This window comes from Carassius gibelio, chromosome A25 (genome assembly GCF_023724105.1).
Source record: "Carassius gibelio isolate Cgi1373 ecotype wild population from Czech Republic chromosome A25, carGib1.2-hapl.c, whole genome shotgun sequence".
Lineage (NCBI taxonomy): Eukaryota > Metazoa > Chordata > Actinopteri > Cypriniformes > Cyprinidae > Carassius > Carassius gibelio.
The window spans coordinates 1,394,988-1,416,320 of NC_068395.1; the positions used below are offsets into that span (position 1 = coordinate 1,394,988).

The 21,333-nt window shown below is 36.8% G+C and overlaps 3 protein-coding genes across 5 annotated transcripts; 2 read left to right on the forward strand and 1 right to left on the reverse strand.

Moving 5' to 3' along the window:
* The first annotated feature begins 867 nt into the window (after positions 1-867).
* Positions 868-10,117, forward strand: LOC127947377 (ADP-dependent glucokinase). Of its 3 annotated transcripts, none has more exons than XM_052544466.1 (8): positions 868-1,078; positions 2,841-3,075; positions 3,406-3,631; positions 5,438-5,500; positions 6,187-6,307; positions 6,407-6,603; positions 6,737-6,835; positions 8,176-10,117. In XM_052544466.1, the coding sequence occupies exons 2-8, from the start codon at positions 2,861-2,863 to the stop codon at positions 8,737-8,739; spliced, it is 1,485 nt and encodes a 494-aa protein (XP_052400426.1). In that variant the 5' UTR covers positions 868-1,078; positions 2,841-2,860; the 3' UTR covers positions 8,740-10,117. The 3 variants fall into 3 exon arrangements, with proteins under 3 accessions (XP_052400426.1, XP_052400427.1, XP_052400428.1); XM_052544467.1 differs by having other exon boundaries at positions 869-1,078; positions 8,179-10,117; XM_052544468.1 differs by lacking the exons at positions 868-1,078; positions 2,841-3,075 and having other exon boundaries at positions 3,489-4,654.
* A 1,979-nt stretch (positions 10,118-12,096) lies between these two features.
* Positions 12,097-18,593, reverse strand: LOC127947018 (UDP-xylose and UDP-N-acetylglucosamine transporter). Its single transcript, XM_052543911.1, has 10 exons — positions 18,379-18,593; positions 18,146-18,259; positions 17,433-17,535; positions 17,311-17,360; positions 17,158-17,239; positions 17,001-17,061; positions 16,120-16,229; positions 15,534-15,609; positions 15,056-15,131; positions 12,097-14,927 (listed from the first exon to the last, which is right to left on the reverse strand). The coding sequence occupies exons 1-10, from the start codon at positions 18,453-18,455 to the stop codon at positions 14,681-14,683; spliced, it is 996 nt and encodes a 331-aa protein (XP_052399871.1). The 5' UTR covers positions 18,456-18,593; the 3' UTR covers positions 12,097-14,680.
* Positions 18,594-18,699: 106 nt separating this feature from the next.
* Positions 18,700-21,333, forward strand: LOC127947019 (vesicle transport protein GOT1B). Its single transcript, XM_052543912.1, has 6 exons — positions 18,700-18,983; positions 19,662-19,753; positions 19,868-20,046; positions 20,538-20,619; positions 20,725-20,757; positions 20,831-21,333. The coding sequence occupies exons 1-6, from the start codon at positions 18,959-18,961 to the stop codon at positions 20,891-20,893; spliced, it is 474 nt and encodes a 157-aa protein (XP_052399872.1). The 5' UTR covers positions 18,700-18,958; the 3' UTR covers positions 20,894-21,333.

Sequence of the window (21,333 nt, forward strand, 5' to 3'; positions counted from 1 at the left end):
TTCACCCTCTAACTTTAGCACTCACTATTCTAATTCTATTCTTAAAAAATTAAATCTAACTATCTTTCTAATCTTTTTGTATTCTATCTAATTTTCTCTTCATTTATTATACAATTATACAAATAAAAACCTCTAACACTAGCTTGCTCTATTCTTTTTCTATTCTATCGGTTTTCTTTAAATGCTGTTTTCTGTGTTTAACCTAACTGAGACATGTTATAGCACTTATATATCATTGCTCTTTTGTTGTTTTTTATTGCTTCCACTGTCCTCATTTGTAAGTCGCACTGGTTAAACTCTGTATAATGTCATGGGTATGACACAGGTATTACAAGGAGAGGGTGACTTATGAGGACATAACCCATGTCCCCTTTTTTCAAAACACTTATAAATCATACAGAAGAGTTTTTTTGAGAAAGTAAAAATGCACAAAGTTTCCTGTGAGGGTTAGGGTTAGGTGTAGGGTTGGGCCATAGAATATACAGTTTGTACAGAATAAAAACCTTTACACCTATGGGATGAACACACTTTACACAAAAACAAACGTGTGTGTGTGTGTGTTGTATCATTATATGTATATATATATATATATATATATATATATATATATATATATATAAACTGGCTGAGCTCTGAAAATTTAGACGTGGCGCCGGGCAAAGATATTTTCACCTTGCGTCAGTACATCCACTCTACGTCATGTAACGGTTACGTCAGTGACGCTCGGCGGAGCCTCTGATTGGTTCCTTTGGTTCGCTTTAGCTGCAGTAAGACAGTTTTCCTAAAGCCAACAACACCGTTTAGAACAAATTAAAGCTTTAAACACAGACAACAACATGCATTTTGGAGCTCAAATGTTTTTTTTTTTTTTTTTGTGGTTTTTTTTGTAATATACATTAACAGTTGGTTTGATTTTAATTGCAATTTTATCTCCGAGGGCACTGAGATTTGATTTGCCCTCAGGAGAGAGTGGAGCGGCTAGACACTAAAACAGGCTTTCTTCAACCAAGAAGGGTGACACAACTCAACTTCTCCACTTACACACTCTTTCGTGTCGTCCAAGATTATCATCCGTCAGGTCAGTGATATGTCCAGAGTGTTTCGATTATATTATCTTAAAGATACAGTGATAGGTCTGTTTATTGCTGTGTAAACTGATGGTTTATTGGCAATGTTGCTAGCTCATGTTAGCTCATTGATTTCACTTTAACATGTAACTTACTAATCAGAGATGTCATTTTAGCTAAACACCATACAAACATCTCAGATGCTCCAGGTGATCACGGTCAGATGTGTGATTTTATTTGTCGTGTCGATTTAAATCCCCAAACATCAGCAGAAATGGACTATTAGCATTAGCCAGTTACTGTTGTTATTGCATTATAGGTTTATGTTGCAATACTTTAAGCTCAGTCTAATGAAGCTGTCAAACAGAGATGATACGGAGAGAGATCTGTGCACAGCTTACTGCAGTGTTATACATAGATAACCACTGATTAGTCTACTGCCTGTGAGATAGTCACAGGGTCTAAAATAACATGGTATTACTCTGGTACAGAGCCACTGTCATAAAAACACGATAGTACCACAGTATGTCCAAAAAATACAATTACTCTGATAAAATGTCAAAAAACTTGGTTATGCCATGCTACATCCCCAAAGTACCATGGTATTACTATGATAAATGTCCAGAAATGTAGTCCTACAATGATACATATAGAGACTGTATATCATGGAAATACCATGTTTGTTGGATACATTGAAAAACATAGTCATACCATGATAGGTGTCAAAAAACATGGTTTCACCATGATACACGTCCACAAATCATGGTTTCACCATAATACACGTCCACAAAACTTGGTTTTACCACGTTACACGTCCACAAAACATGGTTTTACCACGATATGCGTCCACAAAACATGGTTTTACCACGATATGCGTCCACAAAACATGGTTTTACCACGATACGCGTCCACAGAACATGGTTTTACCACGATATGCGTCCACAAAACATGGTTTTACCACGATACGCGTCCACAAAACATGGTTTTACCACGATATGCGTCCACAAAACATGGTTTTACCACGATACGCGTCCACAGAACATGGTTTTACCACGATACACGTCCACAAAACATGGTTTTACTATATTACGTGTCCACAAAATATGGTTTTACCACGATACACGTCCACAAAATATGGTTTTACCACGATACACGTCCACAGAACATGGTTTTACCACGATACACGTCCACAAAACATGGTTTTACTATATTACGTGTCCACAAAATATGGTTTTACCATGATACACGTCCACAGAACATGGTTTTACCACGATACACGTCCACAAAACATGGTTTTACTATATTACGTGTCCACAAAATATGGTTTTACCACGATACACGTCCACAAAACATTGTTTTACTATATTACGTGTCCACAAAACATGGTTTTACCACGATACGCGTCCACAAAACATGGTTTTACCACGATACGTGTCCACAAAATATGGTTTTACCACGATACACTTCCACAGAACATGGTTTTACCACGATACGTGTCCACAAAACATGGTTTTACCATATTACACGTCCACAGAACATGGTTTTACCATGGTACATGTCCAACGAAATGGCATTGCAATGTTACATGTCCAAAAACGTGGTTTTACCATGATGCATGTTCAGAAACATGGTTTAATCATGATACATGTCCAAAGCCCTTGGTATTATCAAAGATAAGTGTTTGAAAAAACCGTAGTATTACCATAGTTCATTACCAAAAGAGGCTCCAGTCGAAGCCCATGACTGAAGAGGAACTCTGGTTGTGTTTCCCAGGCTGTGTGCGTGTGGAGATCATGTGGAGGAAGGCGGTGGTGGTGGCGGTGTTGGCGTTGGGGATGGGGTATCTGTACCACACTGACCCACAGATGCCCACCCGCATGCTGGACTACATCAGCGAATCCCTGCCGCAGATGGAGCCCCGCCCCCCGGCGCTGGAGGAGGCCATCGCTCGCGGCTGGCAGACCCTGATCACGGCTCCGGCCCGACGCTGGGCGAGAGTGGCAGTGGGGTGAGTTACCCTGACTGTGTTCCTCTGTTGTGCAGATTTGAAGATTTTATTGGTCACATGCACAGTGCCATATAACAGTGCTGCAGTAAAACCTACACCTGGTCATCTACTTACATTGTGCATTAAATATAAATAAAAACTAACAAACAAACCATGTTTCTAGTTGTTTATACATTCAATAATCAATTAGTTTGTTCAGATCATAATTTTTTTAATGCACTCATTAATTCATCAATCTAATCGAGGTTTTGTTCACATTTCGAGCCACATTCCTACATGCAGCAGGTCTGAACACGAGCCCTTCCCATCATGCCTTGTTTCCTCTGTCAGGGTGAATGCCTGTGTGGATGTGGTGGTGTCCGGGGTGGGGCTGTTGCAGGCGCTCGCTCTCGAACCCGGATCCGGAAGAGACCACGAGGTCCTACACACCAAAGAGGACCTGAAAGAGGCCTTTGTCCACTACATGGGGAAGGGTGCCGCCGCAGAGCGCTTCTTCTCAGATAAAGAGGTTTTTCAAAGGATTGCACGGGCGGCTGCAGAATACCCCGGCGCTCAGGTGCGAGACGAATCGTTTAATTACAGCAGGAGTGGGTTTTGTGGTCTCTGCCAAACTGTTTCCCTCTGGGCATGAATGGACGGAGATTAGCTGGTGTCTGAGCAGACGAAATCCTGTCTAACAGGTTTGACTGCCCTGATTCAGACCGTAGTGTGGTGAAATCCACAGCAGATGCTGAAGTGTGCGACCTTTAATCTGTCTTTCCATTTAGACTCTGGTTCTGCCTATGTCCTATAATATCTGGTTTAATTTTGGCATCTGCTGTAAATGGATCTTGAGATCCCTTGAGATCCGACGGTTTCATTTCAATGCATGAGAGGGGAATTGAGTTTCTGTGTCAAATTTAATTTAGCATAATCAACAGTAATTAAAAGGCACAGTGGCTGGACCATGAATCTTATAACAGGTTATTTACACAACAACAACAATTTATATGAAAATGTTAAAGGGGGGGTGAAATGCTATTTCATGCATACTGAGATTTTTACACTGTTAAAGAGTTGGATTCCCATGCTAAACATGGACAAAGTTTCAAAAATTAAGTTGTACTTTTCTGTTCCAAAAATACTCCTTCCAGTTTGTCAAAAGTTTCGGAAAGTTATTTTCGAGTATGGCTCTGTGTGACGTTAGATGGAGCGGAATTTCCTTATATGGGTCCTGAGGCACTTCTGCCGGAAGAGCGCGCTCCCGTATAGCAGAGCACTGAGAGCACAACAGACTTCACTGATCAGAGCGAGAGCGTCGCCAAATGTCACAAAAGGAGCGTGTTTTTGGTTGCCAGGGCAAGACAACCCTGCACAGATTACCAAAAGAGAAACAGCATTAAGGGACCAGTGGATGGAGTTTATTTTTACAGAGCATCAACGGAGTTGTGCAAGTGTTTTTGTTTGTTCCCTGCATTTCGAAGATGCTTGTTTTACAAACAAGGCCCAGTTTGACGACGGATTTGCGTATCGTTTATTTCTTAAGGATAATGCAATCCCAACGAAAAAGGGTCACGATCGTGTGTTGGAACCGCAGGCGGTGAGTAAAACTGCTTCAAATATCTCTTTGTTGTTAACTTAACTATCGGCGCGTGAGCACATCAAGTAAACAAATGCGATGTTGGCATCAAACTGCACTTTCCACATGTACAGCTTAAAAAAAAAAAAAAAGACGACATAAAGTGGAACTTAGTCATTTTCAAAAACCGCTAAGCAAATATATACAGTTTCAGTACATACCACATAGAGACGTCGTTGCTCTTGTTAAATTTCAGCCTATGGATCTGATTCTGGATCATAAATAAACGACTGAATCTGACTGTTAGCCATGGTTTGTTTTGGTTGGTTTTTTCCTCACGGTGTCACAGCTTCCAAACGCTCTCAACGCAAAAGCCTACTGGCGCTCGTGATTCTTTAGCTCCGCCCACACGTCACGCCTCTAGGCGCTCGTGTTTTTCCGGGAAAAATCGGTACAGACTATCTTTCTCTTATGAATATAATAAAACTAAAGACTTTTTGGAGTTATGAAGGATGCAGTACTACTCTATAGGTACTCAAGATTAACAGGATATTGAGTGAAAACGAGCATTTCACCCCCCCTTTAATCAAAACTATATGCAATAATTTAAAAGTATTAACAATGTAGAAAATCTGGTGATTTTGGTGATTCGCTGGCGAACTCTTTCAATCTAACTTCCCACCAGGAGAGTTAAAAAAAAAAAAGTTATTATTAATATCCTGAGCCACATTACAGAATAATTTCCTCCAAAACACACTTGTAATTTTAATTTGAATTAAACTACTTTTTTCTTGTTTCTTACAGCTTTATGTGGGTGGAAATGCTGCTCTTATTGGTCAGAAACTGGCGTCTAACCCAGAACTCGTGGTAAGTATTTGCTGTACTACTAAACAAGCTTAAACCTGGCATCACTAGACGCTTAAAGGAATAGTTCACCCTCAGACCATCCAAGATGTAGCGGAGTTTGTTTCTTCATCAGATTTGGAGAAATATAGCATTGCATCACTTGCTCACCAATGGAAGTGAATGGGTGCCGTCAGAATGAGAGTCCAAACAGCTGATAAAAACATCATCCAAGATGTAGCTGAGTTTGTTTCTTCATCAGATTTGGAGAAATGTAGCATTGCATCACTCGCTCACCAATGGATGTGAATGGGTGCCGTCAGAATGAGAGTCTAAAACTAAACTAAAAACATCCACAAGTAATCTATATGACTCCAGACCATCAATTAATGGACTAGTGCATTAATGCAGCTTTTGTCTTCACTAGACATTAACTGATGTGGATTATTGTGATGTTTTTATCAGCTTTTTGGACTCTCATTCTGACGGCACCCATTCACATCCATTGGTGAGCAAGTGATGCAATGCTACATTTCTCCAAATCTGATGCAGAAACAAACTCATCTTAATCTTGGATGGCCCGAGGGTGAGCACAGTTTCAGCAAATTGTCTTTTTTTGGTGTATCGCTTTAATGATGAAAGTCAAGCAATGCAAAAGCAGCACATTCATACCTGATTATAGTTTCCTAAAGTGTGCTGTTTTCCCTCAGGTCCTCTTGTGTGGTCCGGTGGGGCCGAAGCTTCATGATATGCTGGATGAACAGATCGTAGTCCCGCCCGAATCTCTACAGGAGACCGATGAGTTCCACCTCATCCTGGAGTACAAGTCAGGTGAGACCTGCTCAAATCTGCAGCATCGTTCACCATAAGACCAGAAACATGTATGATTTTTTGTGTGTTTTTGTGTCTCCTCTTGGACGCCCCCTACAGGCGAACAGTGGGGTTCTGCACGAGCGCCTCAAGCGAACCGCTTTATCCTGTCTCATGACGTGTCTAATGGTGAAATGAGCACGCTGGAGACATTCGTGGCCAGTCTGGAGGACTTCCAGCCGGACCTGGTGGTTCTGTCCGGACTGCACATGATGGAAGGAATGGGCCGGGATCTTTGGGAGGAACGACTGAAAGAGGTGCGAGAATCGCTCATCCGATTTGAAAGAACAGCAATGCTCTGACAGAGTAACAGGGATATTTTGAGGTTTGTTGGACACTGCTGGTTCTTCACATATTGGTTCTCACGTTCTGTGTTCTGACGTCCTGCAGGCGGTGGTTGCCATCTCGGATGTGAGGAACGAGGTGCCCATCCACCTGGAGCTGGCTAGTATGACGGACAGGGACTACATGAACCGGATCCTGCAGGAGGTAGATGTGGAGGTTTAATGAAGGCTGGTGTTTAGTGTATATGGTGCACATAAGAAGGATTGTTGACCGATGCTACATCGCTACTTTTTTTTTTTTAATGCACCTTTTCCATACAGATGTGCTACTTCTGTCCAAACAAGGACTTTTATCAGAGTAGTATTTAAAAATATATATATATTTACATACAATTAAAGTTTTAAGTGATTTGCAGACCTTGAAATATTATAGGAACATGATCATAGATTGCATTCTTTAAAAAAAAGCATAAAAAAGCAGTCTCGAGTCTCTGAGGTGTCTTTGTAGCACACCTAAACATGCGTGGAAAATGTTATTAGAACTAGCTACTAAATTAGTTATAAATGCCTATCGATATACAGCTATGATTCGCGAACCCCAAACTGACTCAAATGATTCGTGAACACGCGCCGAACTCCCGAACTGATTCAAATGATTTGCGATTCCTAAACTGACTCAAATGATTCACGCTCCGAACTCCTAAACTGACTCAAATGATTCACGCTCCGAACTCCCAAACTGATTCAAATGATTTGCTAACACGCTCCGAACTCCCAAACTGATTCAAATGATTTGCGATTCCTAAACTGACTCAAACGATTCACGCTCCGAACTCCAAAACTGACTCAAATGATTCGCTAACACGCTCCGAACTCCCAAACTGACTCAAATGATTCACGCTCCGAACTCCCAAACTGACTCAAATGATTCACTAACACGCTCCGAACTCCCGAACTGATTCAAATGATTTGCGATTCCTAAACTGACTCAAATGATTCACGCTCCGAACTCCCGAACTGACTCAAATGATTCGCGAACCCGCTACGAACTCCCGAACTGACTCAAATGATTCGCGAACCCGCTATGAACTCCCGAACTGACTGATATTAAGTAAAGATCATGTTCCATTAAGATATTTAGTCAATTTCCTACTGTAAGTATATAAAAACTTAATTTTTAATTATTAATATGCATTGCTAAGAATTCATTTAAACAACTTTAAAAATGGGTTTCTCAGTATTTAGATTTTTTTTGCACGCTCAGAATCCAAATTTTCTAATAGTTTTATCTCAGTCAAATATTGTCCGATCATAACAGTAATATAATTTATTCCGCTTTCATATGATGTATAAATCTAATCGGATCCTGTGACACTGAAGCATTACAATAGAACAGCCTTCTGAGTGCAAGCTCTATAATGAAACCGATTATTTATAAATTCTTATCTCAAGCTCCTGGAAGATTCATTAGTCAGATGTTTTCTCTGCGTTTAAATCGAAGCTGGCATCTTCAGAGTTTCAGGTTTCTCCGTGCTCTTCTGTCAGCAGGTCATGCCCATCGTGAACTCCGTCGGTCTGAACGAACAGGAGCTGCTGTTTTTGGCTCAGTCTGGAGGCGGGCCTCACGCTGACCTCACTTCCTGGGATGGGATACCTGACGTGGGCCGGGTCAGCGACATCCTGCTCTGGATCCTGGAGCAGCACGGCCGGGCGGATCCACAATCTGAGGCCGATCTGACCCGGATCCACTTCCACACGCTAGCATACCACATCCTGGCTACGGTGGATGGCCACTGGGGGAACCAGGAGGCGGCGGTGTCTGCGGGCGCACGTGTGGCCAGCAGTCAAGCCTGCGGTCTGCAAGACGTGGATATCACAAAGGTGATCCTCAAGGCACCTTTGACCTTCCACAGCTCGTTCTCCGAGCCGAGGGAGAGCCTAGCGGTGGACCCGAGCCGACCGGTCACCGTGTGGAGCAGAGGGAACGTCTCGTTCCATCTCACACCGGTCCTGGTGTGCAAACACCCGCTCAGGACTGTGGGATTGGGCGACGCCATATCAGCCGAAGGCCTTGTGTTCTCAGAGCTCATGCCTCGGCCCGAGCTCTAAGAGACGTCTCTCTCCGTCCATCCTTCTGAAGACACGTCCTCGCCGTTAGATCCTAACGCTGGAGAAACAGACTCGGAGGGCGTCAAACTACAGGATGCTTTCAAAGCGAGCTGCGGATGCACTGTTGTACTTTTGTCTGAAATCGCATTTCGTGAAAAAACGCACTGAATGCAATGACATCAAACCAGCGTTTGAACCAAAAATGAACGTTCGGCTCATCATCCGCTCAACACTAAATCGAAACGACTGTCTTATAAACACAGTACAGTGCAGAAGTCACATGGTTTTAGCGAAGTATATGATGACTACTAATGAGTTTTTAACTATGATTAGAGATCAGACAGACCTGAAAGTGAATTTTAGAGTCTAAAACATCTCAAATCTCTATAAAGACGCTTTTATTTGGTGTATGAACATTAATACGTAAGCGGAACCGGATGCACTTCAGGTTTAGATCCAGTCTAGTTAACGTGAAGCTCTCTTATCCTAATGAAGCAGAAGTGATTAAAGCAATGTTCATGGGGTTAAACTAAAGTCTAAATAATTCCTGAATAGTAGTTTAGATCACGCGCTTCCCTGAGGCTATTATTCCATGCACATATTACTAAGTACTATTCGTTACTCTTGTCTTAAACGTATCTAAATGTTGTTAAAGCTGTATGTTTTTGTCATCGTTTGTATATAAATAGAAGAGAAATCGTAATATTCTTCCATTCATTCTGCAGGTGTGAATCATGATGCTTCCTGGTTACACTTCATGAATCTGTACATACAAAAGATGTTACTTTTTTTTATTAGTCATGCATTTCCTTCCAAACATCTTTGACGTATGATTTTGAATGTTTTATTTGGGACGTACTAATTAATCTCGATATGTGAATTGCTATCGGTCTTAAACCAGCATTAAAGCCCATCTGAGGCTTTTTAACGAATGCATAGTTTTAGAAGTGTTGAGCAGTGTTTGTAAAGCAGTTTGAACCACGAATGGTTTTATGAACGGTTTGTGTTTCTTGAATAAGGAAAGATTCAGATCATGAACCTCCTGTATTTCTGTTACACTCCATATTGATGCGGTTAGTTTCTCAAACCAACGAAAGACTTCTAGCATTATTGGATTTTACATCCTTCATCACTGTATTTAGATTTGGAATAACACAGTAGGTGTTGAGTCATGGTGTGAGAAACTAACAGAAACTTTTAGACTGTATGAAATGTTTTATGGTTTTAGTTTGCACTCGTTATTATGCAGCAAATTCTTTAAGGGTTACTGGGAAAAACATCCTTCAATCTTAAACATAACTACTAGAAATATTAGATCTGTTAACTTGAGTATGGAATATTTTTGTATTAATAAAACACTTCTGTACCAGGTATAAAATGACTTTGTTTCTTTGCATTACACAGCACTGCATCCTAAAAATTAGTCTGCAGATTGTGAAAAATTTTTTTTTTTTTTTACCTAATTTGATGATTCTACATTTTTTTATATAGTTTTTGTTTTTTACAAAATACAAATAAAAATCTAATTAAATAGAATTTATTTAATTGTGCATATATATATATATATATATATATATATGCAGAGCTCTTTTCCAAAATGCTATATGAAATTTTGTTAATATTTAATTCATCCAGTTAAAATGGTCTGTTGGCTAAGACTGAACATGTTAAAGAATGATTGCTAAATGAAAAAAATATTTTTGATTATAAATTCAAATTTTTTTTTTTTCAAAAATAATTTTTGTTTTTAATGTCTTTTTTTAATAAAAAACAAACAAAAAAACAACAACAAAAGGAATGCAACATATGACATCAGGGACTCCTACTATAAATGAAATAAATTAAAATGCATGACATAAATAACAGCCAAATTAAATAGTTACAAAATAACTGGTAAAATAAAACAAATATAAAAAACATGCATAAAAATACCACTAATTAAATAAAAATAAGACTGGAATTAAGACTGGAAGTGCTCAACAATGAGTTGCCAATGAGTTGTGAAAGTAAATAGTTTAGACTGAAATAAAAAGAATTACACACAACTAACTTGCTATTATTCTTCAATTTGAATTGAGATTGCAAACAGGAAGTTGAATTTGAATTCCATAAAATTCAAATAAATTCATGATACATAATTAAGGTCTATTTAACAATGAAGCTTTACAGTACATATTACATATGATTACAACATGAATTTCATAGAAATTATTATTGCATGAACTTTACACACACAATACTTTATTATAGTAAATAGGCCTTTTTTTAACCACAAATTAACATTAAAAACATACTCTATAAAATAGATTATTAAAATTGTAATACCCAAAATATTGTTTCACTTGATTACTTTGAAATTAAGATATTGCTAGTGTCTGTACTTCCATTAGGAAAATTTGCAAATTCAAATTCAATTCAACATCCTCTAAGGTGAAGTCCATTCAAATTCATTAACTGAACTGAATTAAATTCTGAAATTTGCACAGCCTTGGCAGGGCTCAGTAACCTCTTCTGCATCAGTAACTGTTAGTAGGCTAGTATTATTCTGAGTAACAGTTACTCTCCATGTCACTTTAGCATGCTTGTTTACAGCAAAAAATATTTGTCACAAGGGAGAAACCTACAAAACGGTATTAAACTAGGCAATTCTGAAATGAAAATTGTACTCACCGAACACTTTAAAGAAGGTCGCCTCCTCATCGGCTGGGTTGAAGGAAATAACGGTTGTAATTAATAAATGTTATTTGTTAAAACATCTGGGAGCATACACGCTTTAAATGCTTTTTCAAGATATTAAATATTTGGGGATGTGGCTAATACGATATATTGATATTTATATTCAAAATGTTGAAAAACTAATTTCTGCACAAATAAAACCCTCTTTTTTGAACAGTTTTATTAATTATTAACTTCACAGTACTATCAGTAACTATTGTATTTTTGGTGGAAGATATGGTTGTCAGCTAATGAATGTTCACAATTAGAAATAAATGTTATTTCATACATCTAGGAGCTTACAAGCTTATTTAAATTTATAAGTACTTAAAGTTGACATTCTTTCTGTGCTGTTTCACAAAACCACCCGTATATGTCTGGGGGCGTGGCTAATGTGATATTAATAATACATGATGTTATTATTATTCAGAATGGTAACATGGTTTTGCATAATATGTAAAGCTTTTTACCACAATCTCTTTAAATTATAATGATTTAACGTGGTATCATTTTTGTACTGTGTGAAACCTGAAAACATTTTTGTTATAGCAAATACAGTCTTATAGAAATAAAAACAGATCTATGTGATGTACTAGGTGCAAGAAAAAAATACAGATGAGATTCAAAGAACTGCACAAAATAAATGATTTCCTCCACTTTATGAGGTCTCAGTTTTTGTGTTAGCTGATAAACAAAGTTTCTTACACAAATCCATGCCAAATTACAAACACTAGCATCATGAACATAGCATCTGTAGACATGTTTTCTATAATAAATTACAAATATTATAGGTGACTACAACTTTAAATGTCTATGCATTATCTTTCAGTCTTTTTTACTTATTATTTCAACCGAACAAAGACACATGTAAGTGGGCCCACATATTTAATGATTTACTAAAAACGGCTGTGTTTAAAAATTGGAAAGAAATAAATACCGCTAACTTGTAATCAAAACATATGAAAAATAGTAGCAGTAGTTTTAATGTGTGTAGAAGTAGATCTATGTGACTTTCTTGAAGTAAATATAATTCCAGGAATAAAATGAGTGTCTATTTCTTCAAAAACAGATCTAGATACTGAAACAGGTTGTGGATTGTGAAAGCTTACAGATAAACACTCAAACTTACATTCACACCTGGCTCAAATACAGCTCATTAAATTGGCCCAAATGTACCTCAAGCACTCATCCATTCACAGTGAATAACTTAAAATGAATAGTGATGGGACACACACTAACAAAATACACTCACACGAAGCTAAAGAGGTATTACAGCTTAAAATTATAATTTTATAATTTTGTTTCCACCATGGAATTAGAGAATCAAAAAGGTAATTGTGAGTTTTTATCTCATAAGTACGACTTTTCTGACTCACTTGCAATTCTGAGTTTCTATCTTGAAATTCTGATGATTTGTTTTTTTTTAATTCTGAGTTTGAATCTTGAAATTCTTTTTTTTCTTCAGAATTCTGAGTTTGGATCTTGAAATTCGGACGTTTTATTTGTCAGAATTCTGAGTTTGAATCTTGAAATGATGCCGTTTTATTTCTCAGAATTCTGAGTTTGAATCTTGAAATGATGCCGTTTTATTTCTCAGAATTCTGAGTTTGAATCTTGAAATGATGCCGTTTTATTTCTCAGAATTCTGAGTTTGAATCTTGAACTGATGCCGTTTTATTTGTCAGAATTCTGAGTTTGAATCTTGAACTGATACCGTTTTATTTCTCAGAATTCTGAGTTTGAATCTTGAAATGATGCCGTTTTATTTCTCAGAATTCTGAGTTTGAATCTTGAAATGATGCCGTTTTATTTCTCAGAATTCTGAGTTTGAATCTTGAAATGATGCCGTTTTATTTGTCAGAATTCTGAGTTTGAATCTTGAACTGATGCCGTTTTATTTGTCAGAATTCTGAGTTTGAATCTTGAACTGATACCGTTTTATTTCTCAGAATTCTGAGTTTGAATCTTGAAATGATGCCGTTTTATTTCTCAGAATTCTGAGTTTGAATCTTGAAATGATGCCATTTTATTTGTCAGAATTCTGAGTTTGAATCTTGAAATGATGCCGTTTTATTTGTCAGAATTTTGAGTTTGAATCTTGAAATGATGCCGTTTTATTTCTCAGAATTCTGAGTTTGAATCTTGAAATTATGCCGTTTTATTTCTCAGAATTCTGAGTTTGAATCTTGAACTGATGCCGTTTTATTTTTCAGAATTCTGAGTTTGAATCTTGAACTGATACCGTTTTATTTGTCAGAATTCTGAGTTTGAATCTTGAAATGATGCCGTTTTATTTGTCAGAATTATGAGTTTGAATCTTGAAATGATGCTGTTTTATTTCTCAGAATTTTGAGTTTGAATCTTGAAATGATGCCATTTTATTTGTCAGAATTCTGAGTTTGAATCTTGAAATGATGCCGTTTTATTTCTCAGAATTCTGAGTTTGAATCTTGAAATGATGCCATTTTATTTGTCAGAATTCTGAGTTTGAATCTTGAAATGATGCCGTTTTATTTGTCAGAATTTTGAGTTTGAATCTTGAAATGATGCCGTTTTATTTCTCAGAATTCTGAGTTTGAATCTTGAACTGATGCCGTTTTATTTTTCAGACTTCTGAGTTTGAATCTTGAACTGATACCGTTTTATTTGTCAGAATTCTGAGTTTGAATCTTGAAATGATGCCGTTTTATTTGTCAGAATTATGAGTTTGAATCTTGAAATGATGCTGTTTTATTTCTCAGAATTTTGAGTTTGAATCTTGAAATTATGCCGTTTTAGTTCTCAGAATTCTGAGTTTGAATCTTGAAATGATGCCGTTTTATTTGTCAGAATTATGAGTTTGAATCTTGAAATGATGCTGTTTTATTTCTCAGAATTTTGAGTTTGAATCTTGAAATTATGCCGTTTTAGTTCTCAGAATTCTGAGTTTGAATCTTGAAATTCTGACGGTTTTTTTTCAGAATTCTGACGTTTGAATCTTGAAATTCTGACGTTTTTTCAGAATTCTGAGTTTTAATCTTGAAATTCTGATGTTTTTTTTCTCAGAATTCTGAGTTTGAATCTTGAAATCTTAAATTTTTTCAGAATTCTGAATTTAGTCGTTTGTCACAATTGCAAGACATAAACTCAGAGTTGGGAAAAAAAAGTCAGAACTTTGAGATAAAAGTCACAATTACCTTTTTTTTATTTTATTACATGATTTAATAATGAAATGTTCTTCCATAATTTACTCTGCCTTCTTGTCAACTTTCTCTCCTTTCATTGCTGCACGAACACTTGACCACACTTCCGTGTAGAGCAGCGTTCCCAGGAACACCACGGCCGTGCCGAACCAGTGCCAGGCTGTGAAGGGATTGTTGAAGTACAGGATGGAAATAATGAGACTCAGGAATTTGCGAAGCGTCACTACTAGTGTAACTGTGAGCGACGCACACTCTGTGGTCAGAAAGAACACGCCGCGGATGCAAACATATCTGAAATATCAGGCTAAGGATAAAGTATCCAATGAAACATAATGACTGTAGACAGATTTCTCACCATGGCTTTCTACAGTTCTATCCAATAAAAGCCTATAAAGAAAATGAGAAATATGAAAGGATACTGGGTGATGATGTTCATCAGTAGGTAAAACCACAAGACAGGCAAAGACAGACCAATCAGAGGCACTTCCACTGGAGCTTTGAGAGAAAGTCACTGGTTTGTCATTTCAAAGTAAGACTTTTCAAGGCACACATACACCATTCAAACATTTGGGGTTTTGAAAGAAATCAGCATTTCAATTCAATAAGGTTGCATTAAATTGATCAGAAGTGATCAAAAGATTTCTATTTCAAATAAATTCTGCTTGTTTGAACTTTCTATTCATCAAAATATGATCTGTATCATTGCAATTAATAATTAATTGCGATTTAAATTGTAATAATATTTCATAATACTCCTGTTTTAATATCGTATTGTTGATCCAATAAACGCTTCTTTGGTGAGCATTCTTTAAAAAACATTTTAAACTCTTACCGACCCCAAACATTTGAGTGGTGCTGGCTAATTTACTGTATTAGTCCCAACAGAATGGGACTCACAGCTCTGGCTGAAGAGCACGGCGTGTTTGTAGATGTCTGTTGACAGCAGAAGGAATCCTGGTAATGGCAGAAAGTGCTGAAACAGGGCAGAAAAATCCCTCTCAATACCAATGTTGCACACTTGAATACAGCATCATACAGTGGCAAGAGAAAATTTGGGAACCCCTTGCAGAATCTGTGAAAATGTGAATGAAACAAAATAAGTGAGATCATACAAAATGCATGTTATTTGTTTTTTATATTCACATTCAAAAGTTTGTCTGCAGGAGCTGGAGGATTTTCCTGAAGAACAGTTCTCAGTTTAACTGTTCAGAACAAACAAGGGACTCATGCACAACCATCACAAAACAGAAAGACAGACGTGGATCATCAGGTAACCACATAACCAAGGGTTCACAAACTTTTGAATGGCGACATTTAAAAAAAAAATGTAAACCTCTTAAATATCTTACTCAGGGCAGTACTGAAATAAAAAAATAACATGCATTTTGTATGATCTCTCTTACTTTGTAAAACAAATATTCTCAGATTGTGCAAGGGGTTCCCAAACTTTGGCATTCCTCTGTATGTTCAGTTAGGGACTCACATTGTAAAACAGAGCCTCCTTGGAGTGTTTGCCATACTCCTTGTACAGAGTTTCCTGGAAAATGCCCATTCTCGCAGACATCAGCAAGGCAAACGTCAGCATGGCGATACCTGAAACACCACAGCATTAATGCAGTCAAATATGATGCAGAATAACTAACCACATATACGTACATGTCTTCAGAACTACTGATACTAATTCAGCAGTTTGCAATAAGTACACTATTGTTCAAAAGTTTGTGGTTGGTATGATTTTTTATATTTCTGAGCCTCTTGTGCTAATCAAAGCTGTATTTATTTAATAATAAAAGTAAAATACAGTAAAATCTGTAATAATATTTCATACTTTTGCTATGCGTTTTACTACATTTTAAAATTGTGATGCTCCACTGTATTTTCAGCATCATTCCTCCAGTCTTCAGTGTCACATGATCTTCAGAAATCATGATGATATGCTGCTCAAGAAACATTTCTGATTATCATCAGTGTTGAAAACAGTTGTGCTGCTTCATATCCGAGCGTAAACCGTGATATGTTTAGTTTTTTTAGGATTCTTCGATAAACAGAAAGTTCAAAAGAACAGCATTTATTTCAAATTCAAATTCAAATCTTAAATCTTAATTCAAATTATAAATGTCTTACCTGCTAAATAAAAGTATTAATTTCCTTTAAAAAAAAAAACTGACCTCAAACTTTTGTACATTAGTAATTTATACTACAGTATGCAGCATGCAACCATTAATAATAATGCAATGATGCATATTGTTATTAACGCCAATTCACAAACTAATTTAATTTTTAAATGGTAGTATATTTTATACAGTTTGCAAATGCAACTCTTAAATGCAAGCATTGTCTGAGTGTGAATGTGGAGAATATTACCCAGAAGCCAATGCATGAAGGCATAAAAACCATCTTCCTCTGTGGCCCCTTTCTCAGCATTCTGCATAAAGATCAAACCTGATGTATTAGGTTCAGATAAATGTGCAATAAAGTACATTATGTCTTTTAATAACAAACTATCACTGGAGTGACTCACCACTTGTTTGGCTGACATAATAGTGCAGATGAAAATGCCCACAGACACCAGCACAATGGAAAGATATTTACTCGCCGAATATCTGCAAGTAATAACGTGCCTGAATAATATGCACAAAAAAAAGCAATGAATTGTGCATGATCTTCAGCCTACCTTTTCTTCAAGATGACAATACCGAGGATCATGTTTGCGATTAAAGATCCCTGTGATCAAAATAAGAAGTTACAGAGATCTATAAGACACAGATTTAAAGCAATTAAATAAATGCAACTCACCGATCTGAAGATCATGTGCAGAGGCATAGCGATGTTAAAGTTCAGGGCGTAGTTATTGATCACGCTGACGGTGAAGAACATGGTCACCATGATCACATAGTTACTGCAAAGACAGAAATGCATTAAAAGTCATGAAATTCTCATAGGTAGGAGGGAAAAAATTAAATTGAAATAATGCAATGCATATATATGAGAAATACTTAATGGATTACTTACAAATTGTACTGATTTCAAATGATATGACAACAATTATAATTAGTAATGCACTCTACTACATTATGCTTTTTATGTAATATAATCTGACTACTTTTTGATTACTTTTGACATACCTGGTGCATCCCACAGAATATTTTATATAATAATCTTGTTTATATATCATATCAAGTTGTTAAAGCAAATTATTTATTAAATCGAATTAATATTGTTGACTGACACACCATGTCACTGTGACAAAGCAAAACGTTCAACTCTCACCTGTAATAATATAATAATCAATCACTGCCTTTTACCTCGTTCAACAAGTAAAAACAGGTTGTTTGAGTAATTATTATGCATTATATAATATAATTATGCATTTATTTATTGAAAAAAGAATGAATGAACGAATGCATAACATGATGGGACTGTTATAATCAATGACATTTACATTGTTCTGACAAGCCTGTTATCATTAAAATACATGCATGCGAGTACAATATTAACATATTATTAACCTGAGGGGTATGTGTGGCTTTTTGCGTCCAAAGTTTGTCTCAAAGATGAACCCTTCAAGTGCAATAAAGGCAAACTGAGCAAATGTGACAATATTCCCACATCCTGGGAAATCCCTGTAACACATTGAATTTAAAGAAGCAAGAAATAGCAGCATATAAGAAGTTCAAATGCAGTGAATACAAACTCAAATATGAAAAAAAAGATCATACATGATGAGAGAAATGAAACTCACCTAACCAAAAGTTCCAAAAACACAACATTGCTGCAGCAACCAACGAAAACTAAAGCGATCGCGAATAACGTATTCATTGTCAAAGTCTAAATTTATAATTATTTAAGTTTTAAACTAATCCGGATGTTGGCATTGTGAATTATAAATGTCTAAACGTTCCAGCACTAGTGAACTAGTGATACTTCAATGAAAGTCTCCCAGCTATACACAGGTCTTCCTGCTTCCTACTGCGCCTGTTGGGATTTGTAGTTTTTTGGCTCTAAATCAGAATGTATGCGGACAGTACTGAAAACTACAGTTCCCAGAAACGCAACCAAAAGCGACTAGGTTCATTCAAACTAACTCAGCATTTGCGTGAGAGTATTATAATTGCGAGAGGAAGCAGTGATAATAATATAGCTTTTAAATAAAAAAGTAAAAAGAATAATAATAAACGTTATCTGAATTTATGTCACCGCGTCCCAGCGTCATTTCAGACGTTTAAAATATTTCTACGTGTTTCCGGTGTCGTGGCGATCTCTCACACACACACAACAGTTTCACACATCATTCAGTAAACCATCTGATAAACAGCACAAACATGATTTCGTTAACGGACTCACAAAGTAAGTAAATTTTACATCATATCTGCTTGTGTTAATGTTGTTTGTTCAGATATAAATGTTAAAAATACTGCTTCAAAGCTGAAATGGTGAGGAAGGGATGAATGGAAATGAATGAGGATACACGGCATGGCCTCTTACAGAACAATCAAATCACTGCTATAGTGAAACTATGTCATCTATTATTAGAATAATTGTGATCCCATTAAAATACCACTTCCATTATGTTAATGTACCCTCGATCAGTATTATAGTTTAAAAATATGTTATCTATCTATCTATGATTATAAAATGATATTTACTGAAGTGCTGTGGAGTCCAATGCAAAGACCATGGAATATGATAATCAAACACTGCAATATTGTGACTGTGTGGACCACAAATCTTAAGTGTCAATTTTGTGAAATTGAGATTTATGCATCATCTAAAAACTGAATGAATCATCTTTCCATTGATGTATGGTTTGTTATTATAAGACACTATTTGAAAATCTGGAATTTTGAGGGTGCAAAAAAATCTAAATACTGAGAAATCACCTTAAATGAATTCTTAGCAATGCATGTTACTAATCAAAAATGAAGTTTTGTTATATTTATGGTAGGAAATTTACTAAATATGATCATGGAACATGATCTTCACTTACGTTTGTAATGCAGAACTGATAAAAGCTGTTTTTTACAGAGATCGGGATGGGGCTGACGGGCTTCGGCGTCTTTTTCCTCTTCTTCGGAATGATTCTTTTCTTTGATAAAGCGCTCTTGGCCATAGGAAATGTGAGTGTTTGCTTTAACACAGAAACAGTTGTTTGAAAGAACCAAAATGTGACGTAAACGTTCAGATTTGTGTTAGGTGATTAACTGAACCTGGATGTGTTTTTGTGTTTGCAGATCTTGTTCGTCGCGGGTCTCTCGTTCGTCATCGGACTGGAACGGACGTTCAGGTTCTTCTTCCAGCGGCATAAAATAAAAGCCACCGGTTTCTTTCTGGGAGGTGTTTTAGTGGTGCTCATCGGATGGCCGATTGTAGGCGTCGTTCTCGAAGTCTACGGATTTTTTCTCCTTTTCCGGTGAGTTGTTCTTTTTTATCACGAAATATAACCCCTGCTGAGATCTTTAGGTTGGTTTTGCATTACCATAAAGAGTTTTATTTTACTTAAACCAACAATATGCACAAGTAGCTTGAAATCACAACAATTGAACCCGGAACCGAATGGTTTGCAAGCAAAAGCAGAAAGTGAAGCACTTGTAATAAAACAAGAATCAACATAGTCTGCATATCACATTTTCTGTGACTTAAGTTCACAAAACAGCGTCTGTGTTGGTAATCTCTAAACCCTATAAATAACCATGTTATAGTTTCTGCTGTTGTTTGATACGAGTAGCAATCATTTAACACTATTTTAAAACTATTGATTTCAAAACAACAGATATAAACTCCATGCATGCTCATATAAGACATGTTTTTTATTACTGGTAGAGGTTAGTAGGTATCCACCTTATTCGTTTCGTATTAGCTTTAATATTCCTTGATTATAATTTGGTGTCCATCTGTTTTCAGGGGCTTTTTCCCAGTAGCGGTTGGCTTCATTAGGAGGGTGCCTGTTCTTGGATATTTACTGAATCTTCCTGGTATCAGCGGAGTAAGTTAACCACAGTCTGCTGATTATTTTATCACTAGCTTGGTGTTTTTTTTGCTTGCGTAGGTGACACATGACTATAGTAATGTTGTTCTGTTTCTCTTTTAGTTGGTGGATAAAGTCGGCGAGAGCAACACCATGGTATAACGGTCAACACTTTAGTACTTTCTTGTAGTTTTCTATGAATGGCTCATATTTATATTTGTAATAATAGTGCTTCTGGTTCGGCGTCTTGCTGGAAAACATTTCTGAACGACTTTTGATACTTTACCTGTGAAGACGTTCAGGTGTTTTTTTTTTCTGGGACTGCTTACCAAACCAAGTCAGGCACTGTTTTTGTTACTGCATCACACGTCTCCCCCTGTAGGGGGCGACAGGGACCACTTAACCCCTAAATGACCACAAGATGGGCGGATCAATTGAACGAACCACAACTGAAAGGAATCACTGGGTTCTGAATGAAATCGTTTCTGTTTTGTTTTTAATCATGCTTTTACACGCCAACTGTTCTGTTTTGCTCTTTTATTTGTCAAAATCTAATTAGGAGTTTTCCCTCAAGAGCTCCACCTAGAGGAGCGGAGACTGTTTCATCATCTCTTCACCAAACCTGTGACATGTTATAATACATGACTGACTTGTTTAAGAATTTGTAAATACTTCAAATGTGAGACTAATGTACATTTTTACGGACCTGTTTAATAAATGGATTATATCCTT